Here is a 19,583-nt window from a genome sequence, read left to right on the forward strand (position 1 = left end):
TCCAGCTCCCTTTCCTTGCTGGTGTTGTGAGAAAAGGGCTGAATGCAATCCTCAGCAGCTTTGGCAATGGCCAGGTTCGCTCATGTGTCCTTCCCACTGCTCTCTCCCACTGCTTCACAAAGGCCACTTGCTCCTCCTGCCGTGATGGAGATGGCAGCAATGGTGGTAGGTCAGCCTTTGGGCCTGGCTACCGTCTGGTGAATGGTTTCCTGTGAACTGATTTCTAGACACCCATCGGGGCAGGCAGCTGGCCGCCTTTGCCACGCTGGCTGCAGCCTCTGCGACATTTTGTTATGGTTGTGTTACTGTAGTCCCGCTCCAGGCCCCGAGGAGCACTGGGCACGGTCCAAATGCACGCACATTCCTACACACAGAGAAGAGCTCCCTGTCTAATTTTAGCCGTGACATGTAGGCAAGGGGAAGGGGCAGGCAGGAGGGGGCAGGGTGTGAAAGGAGGAGGTCTCAGCTGCAGCCACCCGCACTGACTCACTCACTACGGCCTTTGTGTGGCTATCGGCTCTCATCGCCCGGGTGAATGACCGAAATAACAATAGCTGGTGACGCATCCTGGAGTCAGCTGGCCTTTGGTGTGACCTTCCCTCCCCTCGCTGCAAAGACCAAAGCCGAGATTGGTTTTGTGGCCCGAAAAGGGAGATGGGTTGTGTTTGGCTGGGAGCAGATCCCTAGAGACAGCTGGGGGACCCGGATAGTAGTGAAGCATGACGGGGAAGTCCCCAGCCTGGCTATGAGAGGTCTCATGTGGGGTTTTCACGACGAGGGAACACAAAAAGCTCCTGAGACATCTGTGGAGCCTACCTGGACCAAAGACTAACTCAGAAGCAAGTTACCTCCTGTGCATGAAGACAGGCTCTCCGTGGCAGGCAGCTTGACTCTCATCAGCCATGCAAACCCCTTTATCCAGGTTCCAAGAAGGCAGGAGAGAATCGCTGCTTTGGTGGGTTCCTTCCCATGTCCTCCTGCTGCCACTGCCAGGGAAGCTGTGCCATCCCCGAGCTGCAGTTGAGCGCTCAGAGAGCAGCTGGCGCCGTGGGGACCCCTCTCTTTCTGGGCCCGCTGTGGTGCATGCGCCTGCGGCTGGGGGTGAGCCGGCCTCGGGGCTGCTCCGAGAGGAAGTGCAGTTGGTTATTTTAACGAGCGCTGTCAGGGTTTGCAGCGTGGGGAGGAGCGGAGGGAGAAGCCAAGCACTCTCTCCAAACTAGGACTTGGTAGGGGAGGGCTGGCCTGCTGCTGCGGCGCGGCCACTGCCACCCACTCAGCACCTGCAAGGACCCCTGCGCTGCTCCGGATCAGGTCACGGGGGCTTTTTCCCACTACCTCCCCTTTCCTTATCCTGCTCTTCCCTCTCCCTCACGTTTGCTGCTTTTGTTTGTGCTGGGTGGGGGATGGGAGGGGACCTGGGGGGAGAGACAGCCCTTATTTTATAGGTATGGCCTTTGGTTCCAGACCACTGTGAAAGGCAGGGGGAGCAGACCCCAGAGTCATCCCCAAGACCCTCAGCTTCACTTCTGCCGAGCACTGTTTGCTGCCAGAGCCTGGAGCAAGCTGATCCACAGCAGTCCCCAGGGCTCAGGCGAGGGGTCTGCGAAACACAGCCACCGTGGCACTCAGTGGTGCCTGGCTGTTGTGCCGTCGGGTTTCCCTGCCAGTGGTGTATTTCCAGCCACCCATTCTGCTGCTTGCATCCTGCCAGTCCATGTGGCATGGGGGTGGCAGCAGAAAATCTGCAGGTAGCAGAGGACAGGGAACCAGCCTGTGCCTTGCTAGGACCCGCAGTCCTCAGTCACTTTGCTGTGGGATAGTTTAGGAAAGCAGGACAGATTTGCGGACTCCTGGTCTATCCTCTGGTGCTGGTGGCGCTGTGATTCCCTGCTTATGCCAGGAACAGTGGGATGCTCTTCCTGATCCCTGCTGTGGGCTGGAGGGAGGCATGTGATTCCCACCTTTCCGATCAGTGCCTGTTGTGGAGTGCCTGAAGTTTTCTTGACTTTGCTTTGGGACGTGTAGAGACTTACTAGCCCTGGGAATCACTGGCTGTGTTCTCTATCTGCCACGCTGCAGCTTTGTTGTTACACAAGGTTCATCGCCTCCTCCCTGGGGCTGCTGCCCTGGGCAGACACTTTGTATTGCCTTGCCTGGGGCAGCACTGTGGCTGGTAATTATTTCTGCGCCGGGATTTTGTCCTTGTGTGCCAGGGGAAAACTCTGGGACTGCTCTGGGAGTTTCGATCAAACAGCTGGGCTGTGGGACTGGCCACCCTTTAAAAAATGCATCCCTCCTTGTGAGGAACAGAGCTGTGCTTACTGAAGGAGGGTGTGATAATGGGAATCTGCAAAAGATTCCATGGCCTGGGCACCTAAACCACCAGGACACCCTGGTGAGGCCCCTGCTGCTTTGCTTCGTGCATGTCACTCTGGAAACGAAGCTCAGAGAGAGAGAGAGAGAGAGAAGAAACTCTCCAAGTCCTTCCCAGCCTGCATCGCTGGTCCTGCTGATGGGACCAAAATAGAAACTGTGTGGCCAGCCTCTCCCCGACCCCTGCTCAGCCTCAGCCCCAGCTGATGGTGGTGGCTCACCCTCTGTGTTTCAGCCCTGGTTAATTCATGGCTCAAGGCTGTCAGTCTTGTTTGGCTCCTCAGCCAAATGCAGCAACAGATTGTTTACATCAGTGCTGTCAGGTTTCTTGATTGCCAGGAGGCAGATTATTTACTGTAGTGGCATATAAACTTCATAACATTATGATGGTGGAAAGTTGTCAAGGGATATGAATGCCCAGAGTCAGCCCAGAAGGCTCCAAGGAGATGGTTTGAGTTTAAATTAAGATACAGCACTGTCTTCCATGGATTTTGGGAAGGAAATCATATTGTTGTAATGGGAACATTACTCTGAATGTTAGGGCTGGCAAACTCTTCACTTTATGAAGCCTCTGTGGAGGATCTGAGCTACTCTGGCAGTTGTGCCTTAAAACAGATCTCATGTTTGCCCTGAGAAGGTGGTGAAAAGGAGATGGCACCATGGCATCATGCAGAGCTTGAGGTGAGGCAGGATGGATCTGCCATGAGAATGGTGTTGGGAAAATGCTAGGAACTGTATAAAAAGTCTCAGTCTCTTCTGCTCCGAGCCGCTGTTCTTCCCAGAAAACCAAATGTGAGCATTTTCTTGTGAAGGGCCAGGCATTAAGGTGGCATGGCTTTTTGCCTTGCTTTGATTGAGGCATGGCCAGGCAGTGTCCTTCCACCTGGCTTTGCCACTTGGAGAAGCCTACTATGACAAACTGACAAACTGTGGTGTTTCATTTCTTTGCCTTGCTACAGTCCTCCCCCAAGGCAGCTGCTGGTCCCTGGTGCTGGATCCGTCACCCTGACTTGCTCGTTCAAAGAACGATACAGCTTAGAGGCTGTATCTCCTCCCTGTGGTGTCCCCAGCTCCTGACCAGCTATGAGTTGTGCTCTTGCTCAGCCAGGTACAAGACGGGTGCAGAGAGGCTACACTGATGCAGCTGCATGTCCCTTGTGAAGCAGTGCTGTCCTGGGGCCTCCAGGTTGGCCAGCTGGAGTGCCCAGTGACACTGACAGTCTTCTGAGCAAGTTGGCAAATTTGCTTAGATATTGCCAGGGGCACCTTGCTCTCTTGTCCATGACTAGTAGCCCTGGCAGGAGCTTCTATGCAGCACGTGCAGGGACCTCAGGGACCACAGGGCTGGGAGGAGGTCCTCTGCAGCTGCATGCATCTGATGACCAGCTGGTTTCTAAGCACTTGCCTTGCTTTCTCAGGAGCAGAGAGGTCTGAATTCATCTTGATCAGGCCCAGGGTTCACTGAGAGATAAGTGGAGACATGTTACCCTCTGAGTGCCCTGCTAGGATCAGAAACTGGCTTCCGCAGCCTAGAGGGGCAACCTTATGCCCCTCCTCTGCAGGGTGACAGTGCAACTGAGGATGTCCTTGGCCATGATTTGCCCTGGGAATACCATGCTCCTGCAGCTCAGAATCCTGGAAGTGGCCCATATAGGTGGTGGCACTTGTTGCAGTAGGTCAAATGTATGAACCCTCAAGTAGGTGAGCACAGCCCATAGCTCAGCCCTCATGATGCTTTGAAAGGCTCGTGGTTTGGATGGAGCCTCCCTGCCCGTGTGCTGGGGGGAGCCCCATCTCCTTGCTCATACTGGACCCAGCGTGGGGGAGCTCCTGACTGTTTTATTTGCGTGATGGTAGGAGAGATGGCAGCTGGAATGGAAATTCTGAGTAGAAACAAACTGCGCAGTTTGGGAACTTGCTGATCACTGCACACCTCACTGCAACCAAAGCCTGAGGGCTGCACCACATCTTAACCAGCATTTTCCCTTCCCCATCTGGCATGGGGGCACCTTCCTCAGCAGACCTCATCTGTGCAGGTTGGTCTTTGTGTAACATCAGAGAGGCCTGGCTGGGGAGCCCCAGGGAGAGGAGAGGTCAGTGATGATATGCGTGGGAAGCAGGACAGGAGAGCGGGGACAGGATCTCAGCAGGGGTGGTGTGAGGACAGCAGTGTACATGGGAAGATTGAATATCAGAACACTGAAAGGGGGGTGTGGGATGTGCAAGCTTGTGATGGAAACAGGGGCTGAAGGCAACCAGTGGTGTGCCAACGGGGTGGGAATGAGCAGCAGCTCTCTGGATGGGCTCCTGGGCTCTTGTCCCTCAGTCCCTCCAGTGCCCTGGCAGGGAGGAGACAGGGATGCAGAAGCCCAGAAGATCTTGCTGTCACACAGGAGGGGCTATTAATAACACTTACACTTTCCTTGTGGTTGATCTGTACAAGTCAAGTGTCCTTTCCAGGGGAAGACAGCTTGTAAACTGAAATGGGCTCCTGCTCACGCTGCCAGCTCTAGTGCCACAGCAGCTCCCCAGCACCCACAGCTAGCCAGGATATAGGAATCCAGCCGGCTGCCATCAGGACAGGTGCTCGTCATGGAACAGGGCAAAGCTCTCAGACTCATTTCCCTTGTAGTCCCGTGGTTGGAAAAAATGCTTTCCCATCGACTAATTGGAGGTTTGCTGAAAGGTCAGGAGGAGCTGATGGTATTATTATGTGCAGACTTCTCTGTGGCTCAAGGCTTGTGCATTTGCTGCCAGCAGTGTCCTGCAGTAGGGTCCTCTTGCCTCCTTTGGTGCCCGGAGAGGGGTGCCGGATTTGTCACAGTATTAAGGTAACCTGAGATCTCTCTTGCTTCTGGGCACTGGCAGGAATAGACCAGGCTGCTGGAGGGACTAAGGGAATAGCAATGCGGAGGAAGGGCCAAGAGGGTGTATGGCACAGGATCCCTCTGCCCATCACAGAGGGCCTGTTAAGTATGGTACATGAGCGTTTGCTCAAGGCTAGTGAAGCAAAGCAGAATAGTGGAGCTGAATATTCAGATCCCCTTCCTGATGTGGGCAGAGGTTATGTCATGGAGGACACTGCATGTTTAGCCCTAAGAGTCAGCCTGTCTGGTTTTGGAACTACCACCACCAAATGAGGGATAGCTGCTGGATATCTGGAGAGATGTCTCTGTATCAGCTGATCCACAGGCTCTGTGGCTCACTGCAGCTACAAGATGCAAGTTTTTCCTCTTCAATCCCTGCTGTACTTTCCAAGGGTGTTTAGATCTTGCTGGGACATGTTCCTGCTTCAGCAGCATCCCTGCCCACTGAGGCCAGGCAGGGTGTGTAGGATGCTTTAAGGAGCCTGATAATAAAAAACACCCCTCCTTTCAAGAGCTCTGATTGCAGATCATGGGCAGACCAGAGCTGCTGTCTCCTTCCTTATTCACAGAAGGAGATTGAAATGATAGTGTGTATCTGCTCATAAGTAGAGTTGATATCCCAGTGCATGCAGCAGTACTTCCTTTCCTTTGCACCCTGCAAATGCCAGGCTGCCTCTATTCAGCCTCCTTACCTAACTGAGCCAAGCAATGCGGCCTGCAGAGCAGCCACAGGTGCTGGCTCCTCTCCATCTTTTCTCAGTGACGAACAATGGAGATCCCAGAAGCGTGCTGGTGTTAGGCATGGGGCTTCCAGAGCTTAGCTCCTTTCGAGCTCCTCTCTGCCTCGTGCACGGTTCCCCAGCTGCTCTGCACACAGCTCTGCTAATGCATATCAACCATGGGCAGCCCCGGCAGTTCGTCCATCTGCTCCACCAGCAGCAGCTCTCAACACCTGTGATACACCATCTGGAGCTCAGGTTGGAAGTGAGATGCAAGAGGTGGGGATATGTTCACCCAACGTATCTGAGCTGCCACATGCCGCTGTCATGGGCTGTCAGATGGCAGTCTTGTAATAACCTTCACCACTGGTGGTCAGAGCTTGCTTCCATGTGCCATTTACAGACAGCCCTGAAGATGAAGAGGTCCACAGTCAGCTAGAGCTCAAACATAAATGTCAAGCCAAGGTTGTTCTAGCAGGTTTCCTCACGAGACTGGTGCAAAAAGGAAGGAAGCTGTGTTGAGAGATCTTCCTGCCCACAGCAGCAACACAGTGAGTGGTACAGCAGCTTTGTGCTGGTGGGATATCTGGGGCAGGAGGGAACAGCCATTCAGCTCATTTGAGGTGCCTTTGGTCAGTATAGCTCCCCCAGCAGCTAAAGCTGGTCAAAAAGGGTCTGTTGCAGTGTGCCACATCCCGTGTTCTTGCTTGTGTTTTTTAATATGTTTTATTTGTTTGGACAGTTTTTAATGCCTGTTGGTGATGATGCTCATTGACAGCCATCTGAGCAGGATCCAGGGTGTGCCAGGTGGCCACGAAGGCCAGCAGCATCCTGGCCTTCAGTACTAGTGTGGCCAGCAGGACTAGAAAGTGACTGTTACCCTGTACTCGGCACTGGTGAGGCCACACCTCAAGTGCTGTGTCCAGCTTTGGGCCCTTCTGTCGCTGAGGTGCTGGAAGGGCATTGAGGTGCTGGAGCCCGTCCAGAGGACAGTACAGCTGGTGAAGGGTCTATAGAACAAATCTTAGGAGGAGTGGCTGAGGAAGCTGGGGAGCCTGGAGAAAAGGAGGCTCATGGGAGACTTTATTGAGCTCTACAAGTACCTGAGAGGAGGCTGTAGCAAGGTGTGGGGTCAGTCTCTTCTCCCAGAAAACAAGTGATAGGACAAGAGGAAACGGCCTCCAATTGTGCAGGGGAAGTTTAGATTCTCTTCTATGCAGTTTACTGTGCATCATCCTGCAGATAAGGGGGAAAGGGGACACGAATGGAGCACTGCAGTGTTGGGAACAGGCTGGAGGCCAGGGTCATCAGCAAAATACTGATGCCCTCTGCAAAGCTGCATGGGCCTTGGTGGATTGAACCTTCTGGTGACCAAGTACCTGCCTGCATTGCTTGCAGTGGTAGGACTTGAGAAATACTTCTGAGGAGGTGAGGCTTTGGTTTTGCTTTCAGTTCAGCCAGGCTTTAGCTGCCCTGATGCTGCTCTCTGGAGGCCATTGCCTTCCGTCCTTCCTTCCATCCCCTACCTTACTGAGTACAGGCATGGCGATAAGACTATAGAAACTGAAGAGCTGGCTTCCTTGTCTGCAAGGCTGGAAGAGACCAAACCAAGCCTTGTCTTTTCCAAAAATACAGACTCACCTTTGTACTCACCTATTAAAAAAGGCTACAGCCCAATGGATTGCTTGTGCTACAAGCACTATCAAAAACTCCAGTTTGTCCAGAAAATAAAACCTATGTCCCATCTTACATGCATTTCCCGAATAAAAGGGGAAGAAGCTTCTGATAGATTTGCCTGTTTGTGTGGACCTTGGGTCATTGGAAGTTTGGGCCAGAGTGATCTCCTGAAGGTTGTCTGTTATTACTGACCTGCAAGAATGTAAAAGAGCGTGGGAAGGGAGGAAGACAGAAGAAGGGGAGCAGATGTCAGTTTTAGTGGTGAGCAGCATGCCCATGCCCTTGTGGTGGGTAGGGGAGATGCCTTGCACAGCATGGAAATCATTGAGAGTGGTGGTGGCTTGTGTGTGCTTGCAGGCTGCCATGATCCAGAGTCCCCTGCCTTGGGACCAGTTGAGAAGAAGTTTGCTTCTACCAAACTATGTGTTTTGGTGGTTTTTTTTAAGTTGGCCTTGAATAAATCCTCTGTAGCCACTGAAGAGAGGTGGCAGATGGAGGGTGGGAAATGAAGCACTGTCTCTGGAGGAGGGGAGCACTGGAGCTAGCCAGACTCAGCTCCTTCCACTCAGGCCTTTGTGTGCTGAGCCGCTGCCACTGAAAGTGTTGCAGCACCTTCCACCTGTGGCCCATGGCTTTCCACAGACTGCTGCAATGTCCAGGCAGCCTGTCAAGCTTTGTGGGCTGGGCAGGGAAAGCATGAGAGCCTCTGTAAAGCTCTTTCTCCCATGAGAGGGCAGTTTTGCTTAGGACAGATGGGATGGTTTTCCTAGCTCTCCTTTGCCCTGCTCCAGCCTCTTCCAGCTCTCCCAGACTGCTTCTACCAAATTTTCCTGCCCTGGTTTTACTTGCCTGGTTCATTTTCTTCTGTGGGATTTGCAAGGGCTTAATTTCAACTTGCTACAAATTCGGTGGGACTGGTGCTTAGCCAGAGTGGTTCCTGTGGGGAAACCAGGTGGATCAGCATCAGGAGAGTGGGGGGTAGTTGAGGTACCAGGGCTGATTGGCACCTCGGGGTGCACAGGGGCTCTGCTGATCCCACAGTGGAGAGCAAGGAACGCAGAGGGTCCTGGCCAGGTGGTGACACCAGCCCTACTATTGCAGTCCTCTGGGCTGAGCTGTGATACTCGTGGAGCAGTAGAGCTGTGGGGAGCAAGCCCCTGCCACATGCCTCAGGTAGCATTGCCATGTCTCCCACTACCTGCTTCAGCCCTCTGTCCCCTGCTTCTCCCTGTCCCCTTGCCCTTACAGCCACGGTGTGGCCTGGACTAATAGGGGAGCCTACTTAATTCCTGGTTTCTGTGTTAACAGCCACCATCCGGATACAATGGAAACCTTTTTTAGGCGGCACTTTGGGCGGAAGGGGCTGCGGCGCACCAGCGTGGTGGCTGTGCCCACGGGCAAGGCCAGGCGTCGCTCCCAGGTGGGGCTGCCCTCCACCTCACTGGCCCAGTGCCGCCGTGGCTCAGGCACCCCAGCAGCATCCGTCTCCTGCCTGGGCCTGGTCCGGCGTCCCGGCACCCGTCGCCGCTCCAGCACCACGCCGCCCTGCCTCAGCCCCAGGTTCGCCGTGCAGACGAAGCGCGGGGGCCAGGCACAAGCCATTGATGCCAAGCTGCTGGATCCCACTGTCCTGCTGGCCAGCCTCATTCCCACGGGAGAGATGGGGGACAGGGCTCAGTGCAGCGACAGCTCCAGATCTGAGTCTCCAGAGGACAGTGGTGCAGCAGCAGGAGCTGAGCAGGGCCAGCGTTGTGCTGAGGAGACGTGGCTGGCCATGCTGCCCCAGCTGCGGCCGCTCCAGGCCGGGCTGCTGTCGCGAGGCCCCCGCTGCCTGCGGCGCGCTTCCTCCCACCGCCTGCCCACCGAGGTCACGCACAGCCGGGCTGCCTACGGCCTGCCAGGCCGCTACCGCCGCCTCAGCCAGCGCCGGCGCTCCAGCGATGCCCCTCAACCTGGGCTGCTCCCTCCTGGACACCCACGGCTGCTGGCCCAGTGCTGTGCAGGAGTGGCTGGAACCAGGTGCCCCTCTGCCACCCTCGTCAAGGGTTTGGGACCAGAGCCCACCTGCCGCACCACCCCGGACAGCTGGAGCCCCCGGCTGCTGTATGTATGGCAGCAGTGTGCAAGCAGGCAATGCCATGGGGAGGGGAGAGGTGGGATGCAGACCCAGGTTTGGTGGGGAAGGAGGGAAGAGACAGTGCCATTGGCCCTGGCCACCGTCAGTGTCTTGCAGTGCTGCTGGCGTACCTTGAGCATCTTCCACTCAGGCCAGCACTGCCACTGATGCTCTTGGTGCAGCCCCTGGGGCTTGTGGGCGTCCTCTCCTGCCATGCTGGGGCCAGAGGAAGGTGGTAGGCCTGGTTGCTGGCTGGAGATGCACACTTCTGCTGGCTGGATTTCCCGCTCCTTTCCTCCACCTTGGCACATCTGGGAGAAGCTCACTAGCCCCAAACAAACAGCTGCTTTTATTCTGGCTGGTTGTACTGGTTCCTGAAAACAGGCCAGGCTATGAGGTGCCTTGGTGTGGGAGAGATGCAGGGAGACTGTGGGACAGGAGCACTGGATTGACCCTGCAAAGGCAGTTCCACCACCACAGCTCCGTGGATACTCCCAAGGTGATTTACAATGGAACTGTCATCCCTGAGGGCATTAACCCAGCAGACCCAGGCTATGCCTTTTGTTAGGTACAGGGTATCTGGCTGAGCTCTCAGCAACATGGCCAGTACCTCTTCATCCCACAGGACTATCTCACAGGACCAGGTCCTTCTCAGCCAGCTGGGCTGGAAATTCACCTCATTTCCAGCCGCTTGGTCCTGAGGAGGCTTTTCTGCTCCAGCTTCATGTTGCATCTCAGAAGCAGCTTGTGCTTTGCATATATATTTAATAGCCAGCCCTCCTGTGTCTTCCAGGAAAGCTATTGCCAAATCCAGTCTCCAGCACATGGTAGCCCAGCCAAACCCGGCACTAGCCCTGAGGAGCGACTCGGAGAGGCAGATACGCAGCACTGTGGATTGGAGCGTAAGTTGTAGTGTGTTTTGCTGGGCATTGCATGGAATGGGCTCTTGGCCAAGAAGCAGCAGGCTCTTCCCCGGTTGAGGCTTCCCAGGTGACTGACTTTGACACATTTATGGCCTCTGCCATTGCCACCAGCTGGTGCCAGCATCTGTGCTGCTGGCAGCACTACTTGATGCTGCGAGAGGCTGTGGAGGCACAGGTGGTTCCTGGAGGGATGGCATAACTACTCCACTGCCAGCTTTTCTGCTTCTGACAGCCAAGATCTTGTGGCTGGGCCCAAGCAACAGGAGCAAGCCCCTGCTCCTTCACAGGCAAAGCCCCGCAGGTTTTAAGCTGCACCCTCAGGCTATAGCACAGAAGCACGTTCAGGAGAGTTCCCTGCACTGAATCTGCCCTGATGCCTCCTCCCGGGGTGATGAAAGCAGCTCTCCTGTGCAGGACACTGCAAGTGGTTTGTAGGTCTTGGAGTTGGTTTCCTGGGGCCCTCTTGTTTACAACAGGTGGGCCATGGCAGCAGCTTTGTGAGGTTTCCTCTGTCGAGATGTCCCTGGCTGTTGTGTGCATCTTGTCTCCTGGCCTCCACCTAGCTCCAACCTTCCACCCCCAGCATCGTCCAGTATCTTGTCCCTTGCACAAAGCATTTTAGGGGCTCAGATGCCTCTCTGAGGATGCTCTCAGAGCATGTGTTGTCTTGTGTCTTTCAGGAGGCTGCGGTCTATGGGGAGCACATCTGGTTTGAGACCAATGTCTCTGGGGACTTCTGCTACGTTGGGGACCAGAACTGCATGGCGAAGCTGCTGGTGAGTCACCTGGGACCACCTGCCTCACCAGCAAAGGCCACAAACCCGGCTGTGTTGTCACCTTATGGGGAGACCACAGAGGCCACACTGCTGCTGCTGCTGCTGCTGGGGGACATGCAGGGGTCTGGGGAGCTGCTGAGGCAGGGACTGTGTCCCTCCTGCCTCTGCATACCAGAGGGCCAAGTCCCCAGTTTCTGCCAATGCTGGTTCTCAGTTTGCAATGGGAACCTGATGCAGGGCTGCCACTTGTCTGGAGGGTTCCAGAGGGAGGGTGTTGGGACTCCACACCCTTAGAAGGACAACCTTAATCCAAGACCTTTCAATAGAGGAGAAAAGTGAGCTCTGGAGACCCAGGCCTGTTGCCTCCTGCCCCTGCAGTCCTCCCTCCCAGTTTGCAGGCTCAGTCCTGCTTGTGGTGCAGGACACATAGCACTGATGCCACCCTGTGCGTGCCACCTTGCAGGTGTCTGCCACTGATGCCACCCTGCAGGTGCCTCCCAGACCAGCTTCCATGGTGCTCTCAGGCAGTATCAGAAGAGGACAAGGGCTGCAGGACAGGACAGTAGGGAAAATAACCTCCCTGCTCTGTCCCAGGCTTGAGAACATCTGCTATAGGCACATGCTTACATCCCTTCGCTAGACAAGAAGTCTAGGTTGTATCTAACTTTAATATAGGGCTTGTTCTGTATCCCAATGCATATGAAGGAGGTATGATGGGAGGCTGAGTTTGCCAGGCTCTGAACACTCCATATATTCATTCACGTATTTTTTTTTCCTCCCCTTTTCTTATCGTTCAGCAAAAACCTCTCTCCAGGCGTAAGTGTGCAGCCTGCAAGATCGTAGTGCATACACCCTGCATTGAACAGCTGGAGAAAGTGAGTAGAGCCTGTTAAGCCCTCCCTGCAGCTTGCAAAACTGTAACAGCCTTTTCTTGGGCAGTGAAACACAAGAAAATTGGGGAACTACAATGTGTAATTGCAAAGAGGGGTCTTCTGAGGAGACAGTACCAAAATGAGGATCTAGTGACATGATTGGGAGCCCAGGCCCCATTTTGTTCAGTAGCCGAGATGTGAGGGTTTTGTGGCAAGTACCAAACAATTCCAGAGGTTCTGGGCCTTGCTGTAGTACAGTAAATTCCAGTAGGTTTCCTTCAGGTACAATGGTTTTACTGATTCCTCTCATGTGTGTTCAACCTACAGATAAATTTCCGCTGCAAACCTTCCTTCAGGGAATCAGGATCCCGGAACATACGGGAGGTGAGAAATGTGCCTTGGACACTGCCCACATCTGCCTCTCCTGTTTCCAGTTTGATGGGAAAGACACCAGATGCTGCCAGTGTGTTGCCCATCCGAGTGGAGGCATCATGTTCCTTCCTGCTCCAAGGGGGTGGTGCTGTAAAAGGGATGTTTCTTTGCAAGGCAGCAGCACTGGGTGTGAAGAGCGAGGAGTTTGCAGGCAGCAAATGCAGAGCAGCCGGTGGTTTGCATGTTCTGAATCTCCTGAATCTGCCTGGGGGGAACCTACAGATGGTGTTTTCTGGGAGAAACTTTGCCCGTTGTGTTGGTCCCCAGGCACACAGATGAGCTGTGGCAAACAGCAGGTCCCCAAGTCTCCTGCAATTTGGAAGGAAGCAGTATGGGCTCACTTCTGGCTTTATCACTCAGCACTGACCTGGGTGCCACAGGTAGAAGTGGAAGTTGCCCACAGTAGTGCTATCAGACACCTTCAGCCCATGTTGTAGTATACTGGGCATAAGCAGTGGCCTGGAATCTGTCTGCTGACCTGCACTGGTGGAAGCAGCTGTCAGCCTTCATGCTTCACCCTCCAGCCTGGGGAGCCAGTGGAGCCTGTGCAGTGCTCTGGAGTGGGTGTGGGTGGCTCGGTCACGCGCCATTTCGGTAACAGAGCTGCCCCCACGCTGTGTTTGTGCTGGCACAGCAGACTTAGTTGGGGAAGGGTATTCAAACACAGGGCTGCCTGCTTTGAAATGCTTGCAGGACCTCATAAAGGGAAGCTTTCAGCATCACTTCAAACCTTCCTTTCTTGCTTTGTTTTTCTTGCTGTGCCTCCTTCCCATATCACTCTTAGCCTAGCTCCCTTATTTGTGTTTCACTTACCCTTTGGGCTCTGCTGACAGCTTGCTGCCTCTGCTCCATCTTCTGTCTCTATTTTTCTTCTCTCCAGCCTCTACAATTTTTTTCTCCCTCCCCTTTCTTGGTTTTTCTTTTTTCTCACAAATTCTGCTTCTCCGTCCTGTCTTTCTAACGCTTCTCAGTTCCTCCAAGGCATCTTCCTTCCTGTTTCCCTAAAAAAAAGGTGCTCTTCTGGCCTTTGTGGTGCCAGGTATCCCCTTCAGGGTCAGCCCTTTCCCTAGATGTGCCTGCTTGGACCCAGAGCTGAGCTCTAGGCATAACCCTCCTTCTGCTCCTACTGGATTAATGTCCACTAAAGCCAAGAAGACTCTTTGTCCTCTCCCGTGTGCTGCCCAGAGCAGGCAACACTGGAGCTCTGACCCAAACCTCCTCCCAAAGTTTCTGCCTTTCATCATCATGATCCCAAAAGCTGTCAGGAGCAGGATGTTGGGTCCTGCCATGCCAACCTGTGAACTTGCACTCCCTTTTCTCTTTTTGCTACTCTCTCTGCAGTGCATTTCCCAATACAGGGCTGGAAGAGTAGGATGGAATTTAAGACATGTGGTGCTTCCTTACAAAACTTCTGACTCCCTCACAATCACTTCTGCAAGTCCCAGCCCTCAACCCACCGTGAGCCTGCAGGCAGAGCAGAGGTGCTGGTGAGCAGCCTTGCTGCCCACGCTGGGACTGAGGCGGGCTCAGGATTGGTCTGGGGAAAGAGCAGGGGGAAGTGGGTGTGGAGAGCTTTGGGGCTGCCACTCTTCTCGAGGAACATGGAGGAAGGAGGTTTGTGGCTTAGCTGCAAGCACTTCCATCTTCTTGCTGTGGGCACAAACTGTGTCTCCCTAGGGATTTTCACACCTTCCACCAGCACATTTTTCACCTGGCACTAGGGGCATCTGGGCAGAGATGTTAAGGGACAGAGATGTGCTACTGCTTGCCCACTCTCCTTGGGTCTGCTTTGTGTGATTCTCAGTCTTCACTTTCCCTATTCTCCTTCCTATTTCTTCTGGTTTTAATTCCCTTTATTTGGAGCATCTTAAATTGGCCTCTTGCCCCCTGATTCTTTGGCTTTGCCTTCTTTCAGAGGGTGGAGGCTGGTGCCTATGAGCAGTGGTTTTGCTGCAAGAGCAGAGGCTGGCTGGCCTGTGTCCATTCCTTCTGCCTGTTCTGTGTTCCCTCACACACTGGGCCCTTCATTCCCCTTTTTTTTTTAATTTTCTTTTTTTCTTTTCCTTTTAGCCCATCGTTGTCCGGCATCACTGGGTGCACCGGAGGCGGCAGGAAGGGAAATGCCGGCAGTGTGGCAAGGTGAGAGGGCATTTTGGGCATTTTTCTCAGCCTGAAGGAAACCTAAGGTCAAACCAGAGACAAGAACAGGGCTGGGAACCAGGGACATCCCACCATTCCTGTTTGGCAGCAAACCCAAGACACGTGCCCTGCTTTGCTCAGTGAAGCACTATGTAAGTGCTTCCCACATAGAGTAGTTCTTCCCCTGGGCCCAGTTAATCCTGAAGGAGACTGTCTTCTTGACATGCTTTGTTTGAGCAATAAGGACACCCCTGCAGAGCACAGTGGCCTCCCTGGTGCCGTTGTGGTGGTTGGGGCTGTCTGACAGGATCTGGAGAGCTCCAGCTGCAGATGTGCTCTCTTTGTTAATGTCTCTCTTACTGGTGCAAAAGTCCTGTTGGATGGTAGAAAACTGCGAGGGGATTCTTTAAGCCTCTTATCCTTTCTTCCACAGGGTTTTCAGCAGAAGTTTGCCTTCCACAGCAAAGAGATTGTAGCCATCAGCTGTTCCTGGTGCAAACAAGCGGTGAGCAAAGCCCTCCCTGAATGCCTTACCAGTCGGTTCTGCACTAATGACCTCTGCTTTCTGCTGGGACTCCCCCAAGTAGCCTGCCCTTTAACAGCTCCTCCTGCTGGGAGAAGCTGTACTATGACATTGGCAAGCTCCTTTGAGAAGCTTTCTCTTCATTGCCTTCCCATTACAAAATTCCTGCATGGTTTCATCCAACACTCCCTGCATTGGCATGGGGGACCTGAGAGGAGGAGGTGGTGGCTGTGCCCAGCAAACTGACCAGCTGAGTTCTCTCTGTCTTCTTCTTGGCCAGTATCACAGCAAAGTGTCATGTTTCATGCTGCAACACATTGAAGAGCCCTGCTCACTGGGGGCTCACGCTGCTGTTGTCGTTCCTCCTACCTGGATTCTGCGGGTCCGGCGGCCCCAGGTAAGTCACTTCAGCTCTTGTGGCTCTTTCACAGTTCCCATTTACCCAGTGGCTCCTCACAGAGTTTTTATGTTTGTTCCTTTTCTCTCTAGAATCCACTGAAATCTAGTAAGAAGAAGAAGAGGACATCATTCAAGCGGAAATCCAGCAAAAAGGGGGCCGAGGTAAGAGATGAGGGGACTGGGAATGACCTTGTCTTGGAAGGGCAGGGAGACTGAACAATGAGGAGCAAGGCAGGGAATAAAAGTGGGTTTTTCTGGGTCTGCACTGAGGTTAAAGAGGTTGAGCTGGAGGGAGGGTGCCTGCTGGCAGGGTATATCCCAGATACAAGGTTTATGGGGTGTCTGGGATGTTCTCTTTCTCCTGCTTCTGGCCTGCATGATGTTAGGGCTCAGTTGGAGGTGGGAGTTTGCATTTCCCCAGCTTTGTTGAAGGATCTATGGTATCTCTTGCAGGAAGGGAGGTGGAAACCCTTTGTCATCAAGCCCATGCCAGCTCCTCTCATGAAGCCCTTGCTGGTGTTCGTGAACCCCAAGAGCGGTGGGAATCAGGTATGGCCTTGTCTGGTATCTCCCTAAGAAGACATCTCTGTGAGAGCATTGCCATTTGGCTGCTGAGCTCTCATCGTAGTTTTGGTGATGTCTCAGCTGCACAAGAGGCCACAATGCCAGTTTGCTGCCCAGCAGTTCCCACCTTTGCCAGGCTTTGCCTGTGTCTCCTCCAGAATAGTGTTGTCTTAGCCTGTCCCCAGGCAGATGCCTCCTTCTGCTGTCCACTGGGAACTTGATATTACCTAAAGTCTTTCTTCTCCCCATAGGGAGCCAAGATCATCCAATCCTTCATGTGGTATCTCAACCCACGGCAAGTTTTCGACCTCAGCCAGGGTGGACCCAAGGAGGCGTGAGTACTGATGGGGGCAGTACCTTTCTCTCCCCTATCCATGTCCCAGGATTCCTCCCTAGAGCTCTTCCCCCAGCTGGCAGAGGCCTGATGCTTCATAGCTCCCACATGCAGACAGACCTTCAATGCTTTGAGAGGCCTATCTAGGATAGGTTGTGATAGTCACTCATAGTCAGTGATTCCTGATGGAGGGTTGGTCTAATCTTAAGGCTAGTGCTGAAGAGCCATGGGGTGAGGTTCCCAGACATAGTTCCTTATATTCAGTTAATGTTGTGTGAGTCTTGTGTGCTTGCTGCGTTCTGGGTTATCTATGTGTGCACAGCCTGTGGACACCCCACTCTTCCTTCACAAGAGCTGGCGAAGCCAAAGTTACTGTGGCTTTGCCCACTGCTGTGAGCAGCTCTGGAGGGAGACATGGATGTGGCTTTGTGAATGCCAAGGGCTCTGTGAGGCAGCTGCTGTGTACCTGCACCTTCAGTACCTCTCCCCTCCCCTCCTCTCCTCAACCTCCCCATTCCCTGCAGGCTGGAGCTGTACCGCAAAGTCCACAACCTCCGGATCCTGGCGTGCGGGGGAGACGGCACGGTGAGTCTCCAGCCCCTTTGCCCAGGCCTTTCCAGTGCAGACAGCAGCCCTCCTTGCTGTAATCCAGAGCAGGGCAAACTGTGCACGCTGTGTCCATGGTACAGCTGGTAGCATGGATACTGTGGGTGCCCTCATGCACTGTTCCAGGGAGTGATAGTCTGTAACATGTCTGGATTTGGAGCCCTTTTGAGGGCCAGTATCCTCACTGGGATTCCTGGTATCTCCTGCAGCAGCTGATTAGAGCATTAAAGACCGTGAATAGCCTCAGATGTGGCTAAGGAGACCCCATCTCTGCCCCTCTGCCATCACTAGTGCTCTGCCTGCCTGCTGGTCCCTGAGATAAACAATGGTTTCTTTGCACTCTCTTGCTTGAGCAGGTAGGCTGGATACTCTCCATTCTGGACCAGTTACATATCAATCCACCTCCTCCTGTGGCCATCCTACCTTTGGGGACAGGGAACGACTTGGCCAGAACACTGAACTGGGGTGGGGTAAGTGATGGGCACAAGAACCCACTGCTGACAGAGAAGGGCTGAATGCTTCAACCCTTGTTTCGGACACATGGGTGGAGATTTGCGTGGGCTGGTGTTTTAACTTCCTGTAGATAGAGACCAACAAATAAGTGCAATTTGGATGTTGCCATTCTTCTGACATTTGAATTGTTCTGCATTAGATTATACAAAAGCAATTGCTTTTTCAAATTTTGGAAGATTTTTAGAAGGAAGATTCATTGTTTTAAATTTCAAGTCCCACTTCATTGTGCATTCGAGTAGAGTTGGTCTCTCTTCTCCACCTTTTACTCTGGGATGTCTTATCAAAGCCTGCTATCTGGGGTATCTCTGTGGGAGGCAGGCATGAGACTCACCAAGTCCCTCCCTTCACCAGGGTTACACGGATGAGCCTCTGTCTAAGATCCTATCACACGTAGAAGATGGGAACATAGTGCAGCTCGATCGCTGGAACCTCCATGTGGAACCAAACCCTGATGCAAACCCTGAGGAAAAGGATGAGGCAGCTGCTGACAAGGTGGGACACCTCCTCTCGATATCTGTTCCCTGTGCTAGAGGTCTGCATTCTCTTTTCTCCACTGGCTCAGGCAGCCCCAGCACCTGGGGCTACATTGTTGGGTTGGTGTTTCCCTCTCACTCCTCCAATTCCACCATTCTCTTCATGGCTCTGAGCCACAGCAGTCGTGGAAAGGCATGTAGAGTTCATAACTAAATGCCTACCAAAGGTTTTTAACCACACCTTGCAACAGGTATAAGCCCAGTCTTCTGTGAGACTGTTCTCTTTAGCAGAAATGTGGATGATTGCAGAAACCTCAGAGAGCAGAGTGTGTCCCCTTGGGCCACTTCCCTTACCCCTAGGAGCCAGGAACTTATCTATTATCTCAGGCTGGTAACCTCTGTATTTTCCTAGGGAAAAGGCAAGCAGGGTCCCTCAGCCTCACGAGCACTGTAGTAGCTCTGCTGTAAACTGACTTAATCTTTGCCATGGGCACATACTGGCAGCCTCATCCTTATTCTTCCTTTCCATTTCAGCTCCCTTTGGATGTCTTTAATAACTACTTCAGCCTTGGCTTTGACGCACGGGTGACGCTGGAGTTCCACGAATCCCGAGGTACAGGGCAGTGGCAGGACTTGGTCGGTGTCTGTGGGATGGGCCCGTTCTTGTTTGTGGGTTCCTCAAGAAAGTGAACAAGAGAATTGCTTCAGGGACAGAGCTGGAGGTGAAACAGGAGGAGCAAGTCCAAGCTGCAGAGGGGGAAGAGGGGTGCCTGCACAGGAAAAAAGCTGGGAGCAGACTCCTGGCTGAGGCTGGCTGTAGAGCTGTGTCTGAGGAGAGCTGGTAAGTGAAATATTTCCATATGTAGGCCAGTGACCTGGACTTTTTTTCTCCTTTCCCTAGAGGCCAACCCAGAGAAGTTCAACAGCCGGTTTCGGAATAAAATGTTCTATGCTGGGGTGAGTGTGTGTGGGATATCTGAGCCTGCGTCACAGCAGCCGTAACGTCAACTGGAGCACAGGCATAGACCTGCCTTCTGTCTACACCCTAAACTCACTCATTTAAGTTACCTGGACCTTCACGTGCACTCAAGCTAAGCCCCCCAGCCCAAAGGTGGAGAGTTGCTGGAGAAAGGCTGCAGCACTGGGAGTCACAGCTCCTCTTTGGCTGCGAGTGCTGCTGGCAGTACAACTTGCTCTGTGGCCTGCAGTACAGTTGCTGTATTGATCTTCTGCCACTATTGTTCTTGATCTCCAGCTCGTGGGTGGTCACCCAGGCA

At 53.5% G+C, this 19,583-nt stretch overlaps 1 protein-coding gene across 6 annotated transcripts in view; it reads left to right on the plus strand.

Moving 5' to 3' along the window:
* DGKZ (diacylglycerol kinase zeta) overlaps positions 1–19,583 on the plus strand; it is a 55,027-nt gene that overhangs the window by 19,047 nt on the left and 16,397 nt on the right. For 4 of the 6 annotated variants that reach the window (XM_032113582.1, XM_032113584.1, XM_032113585.1 and 1 more), the window contains exons 2-16: positions 10,546–10,654; positions 11,356–11,451; positions 12,249–12,326; positions 12,651–12,707; positions 14,826–14,894; positions 15,328–15,399; positions 15,698–15,814; positions 15,907–15,978; positions 16,270–16,365; positions 16,632–16,714; positions 17,239–17,299; positions 17,677–17,790; positions 18,185–18,325; positions 18,841–18,919; positions 19,208–19,263. In XM_032113582.1, coding sequence (XP_031969473.1) covers positions 10,546–10,654; positions 11,356–11,451; positions 12,249–12,326; positions 12,651–12,707; positions 14,826–14,894; positions 15,328–15,399; positions 15,698–15,814; positions 15,907–15,978; positions 16,270–16,365; positions 16,632–16,714; positions 17,239–17,299; positions 17,677–17,790; positions 18,185–18,325; positions 18,841–18,919; positions 19,208–19,263 — 1,300 coding nt within the window. Of the gene's footprint in view, positions 1–8,657; positions 9,740–10,545; positions 10,655–11,355; positions 11,452–12,248; positions 12,327–12,650; positions 12,708–14,825; positions 14,895–15,327; positions 15,400–15,697; positions 15,815–15,906; positions 15,979–16,269; positions 16,366–16,631; positions 16,715–17,238; positions 17,300–17,676; positions 17,791–18,184; positions 18,326–18,840; positions 18,920–19,207; positions 19,264–19,583 lie in introns of those variants that run through there. The other 2 variants (XM_032113580.1, XM_032113581.1) reach the window with 1 other exon arrangement.

Source organism: Corvus moneduloides, chromosome 6 (genome assembly GCF_009650955.1).
Source record: "Corvus moneduloides isolate bCorMon1 chromosome 6, bCorMon1.pri, whole genome shotgun sequence".
NCBI classification, from domain to species: domain Eukaryota; kingdom Metazoa; phylum Chordata; class Aves; order Passeriformes; family Corvidae; genus Corvus; species Corvus moneduloides.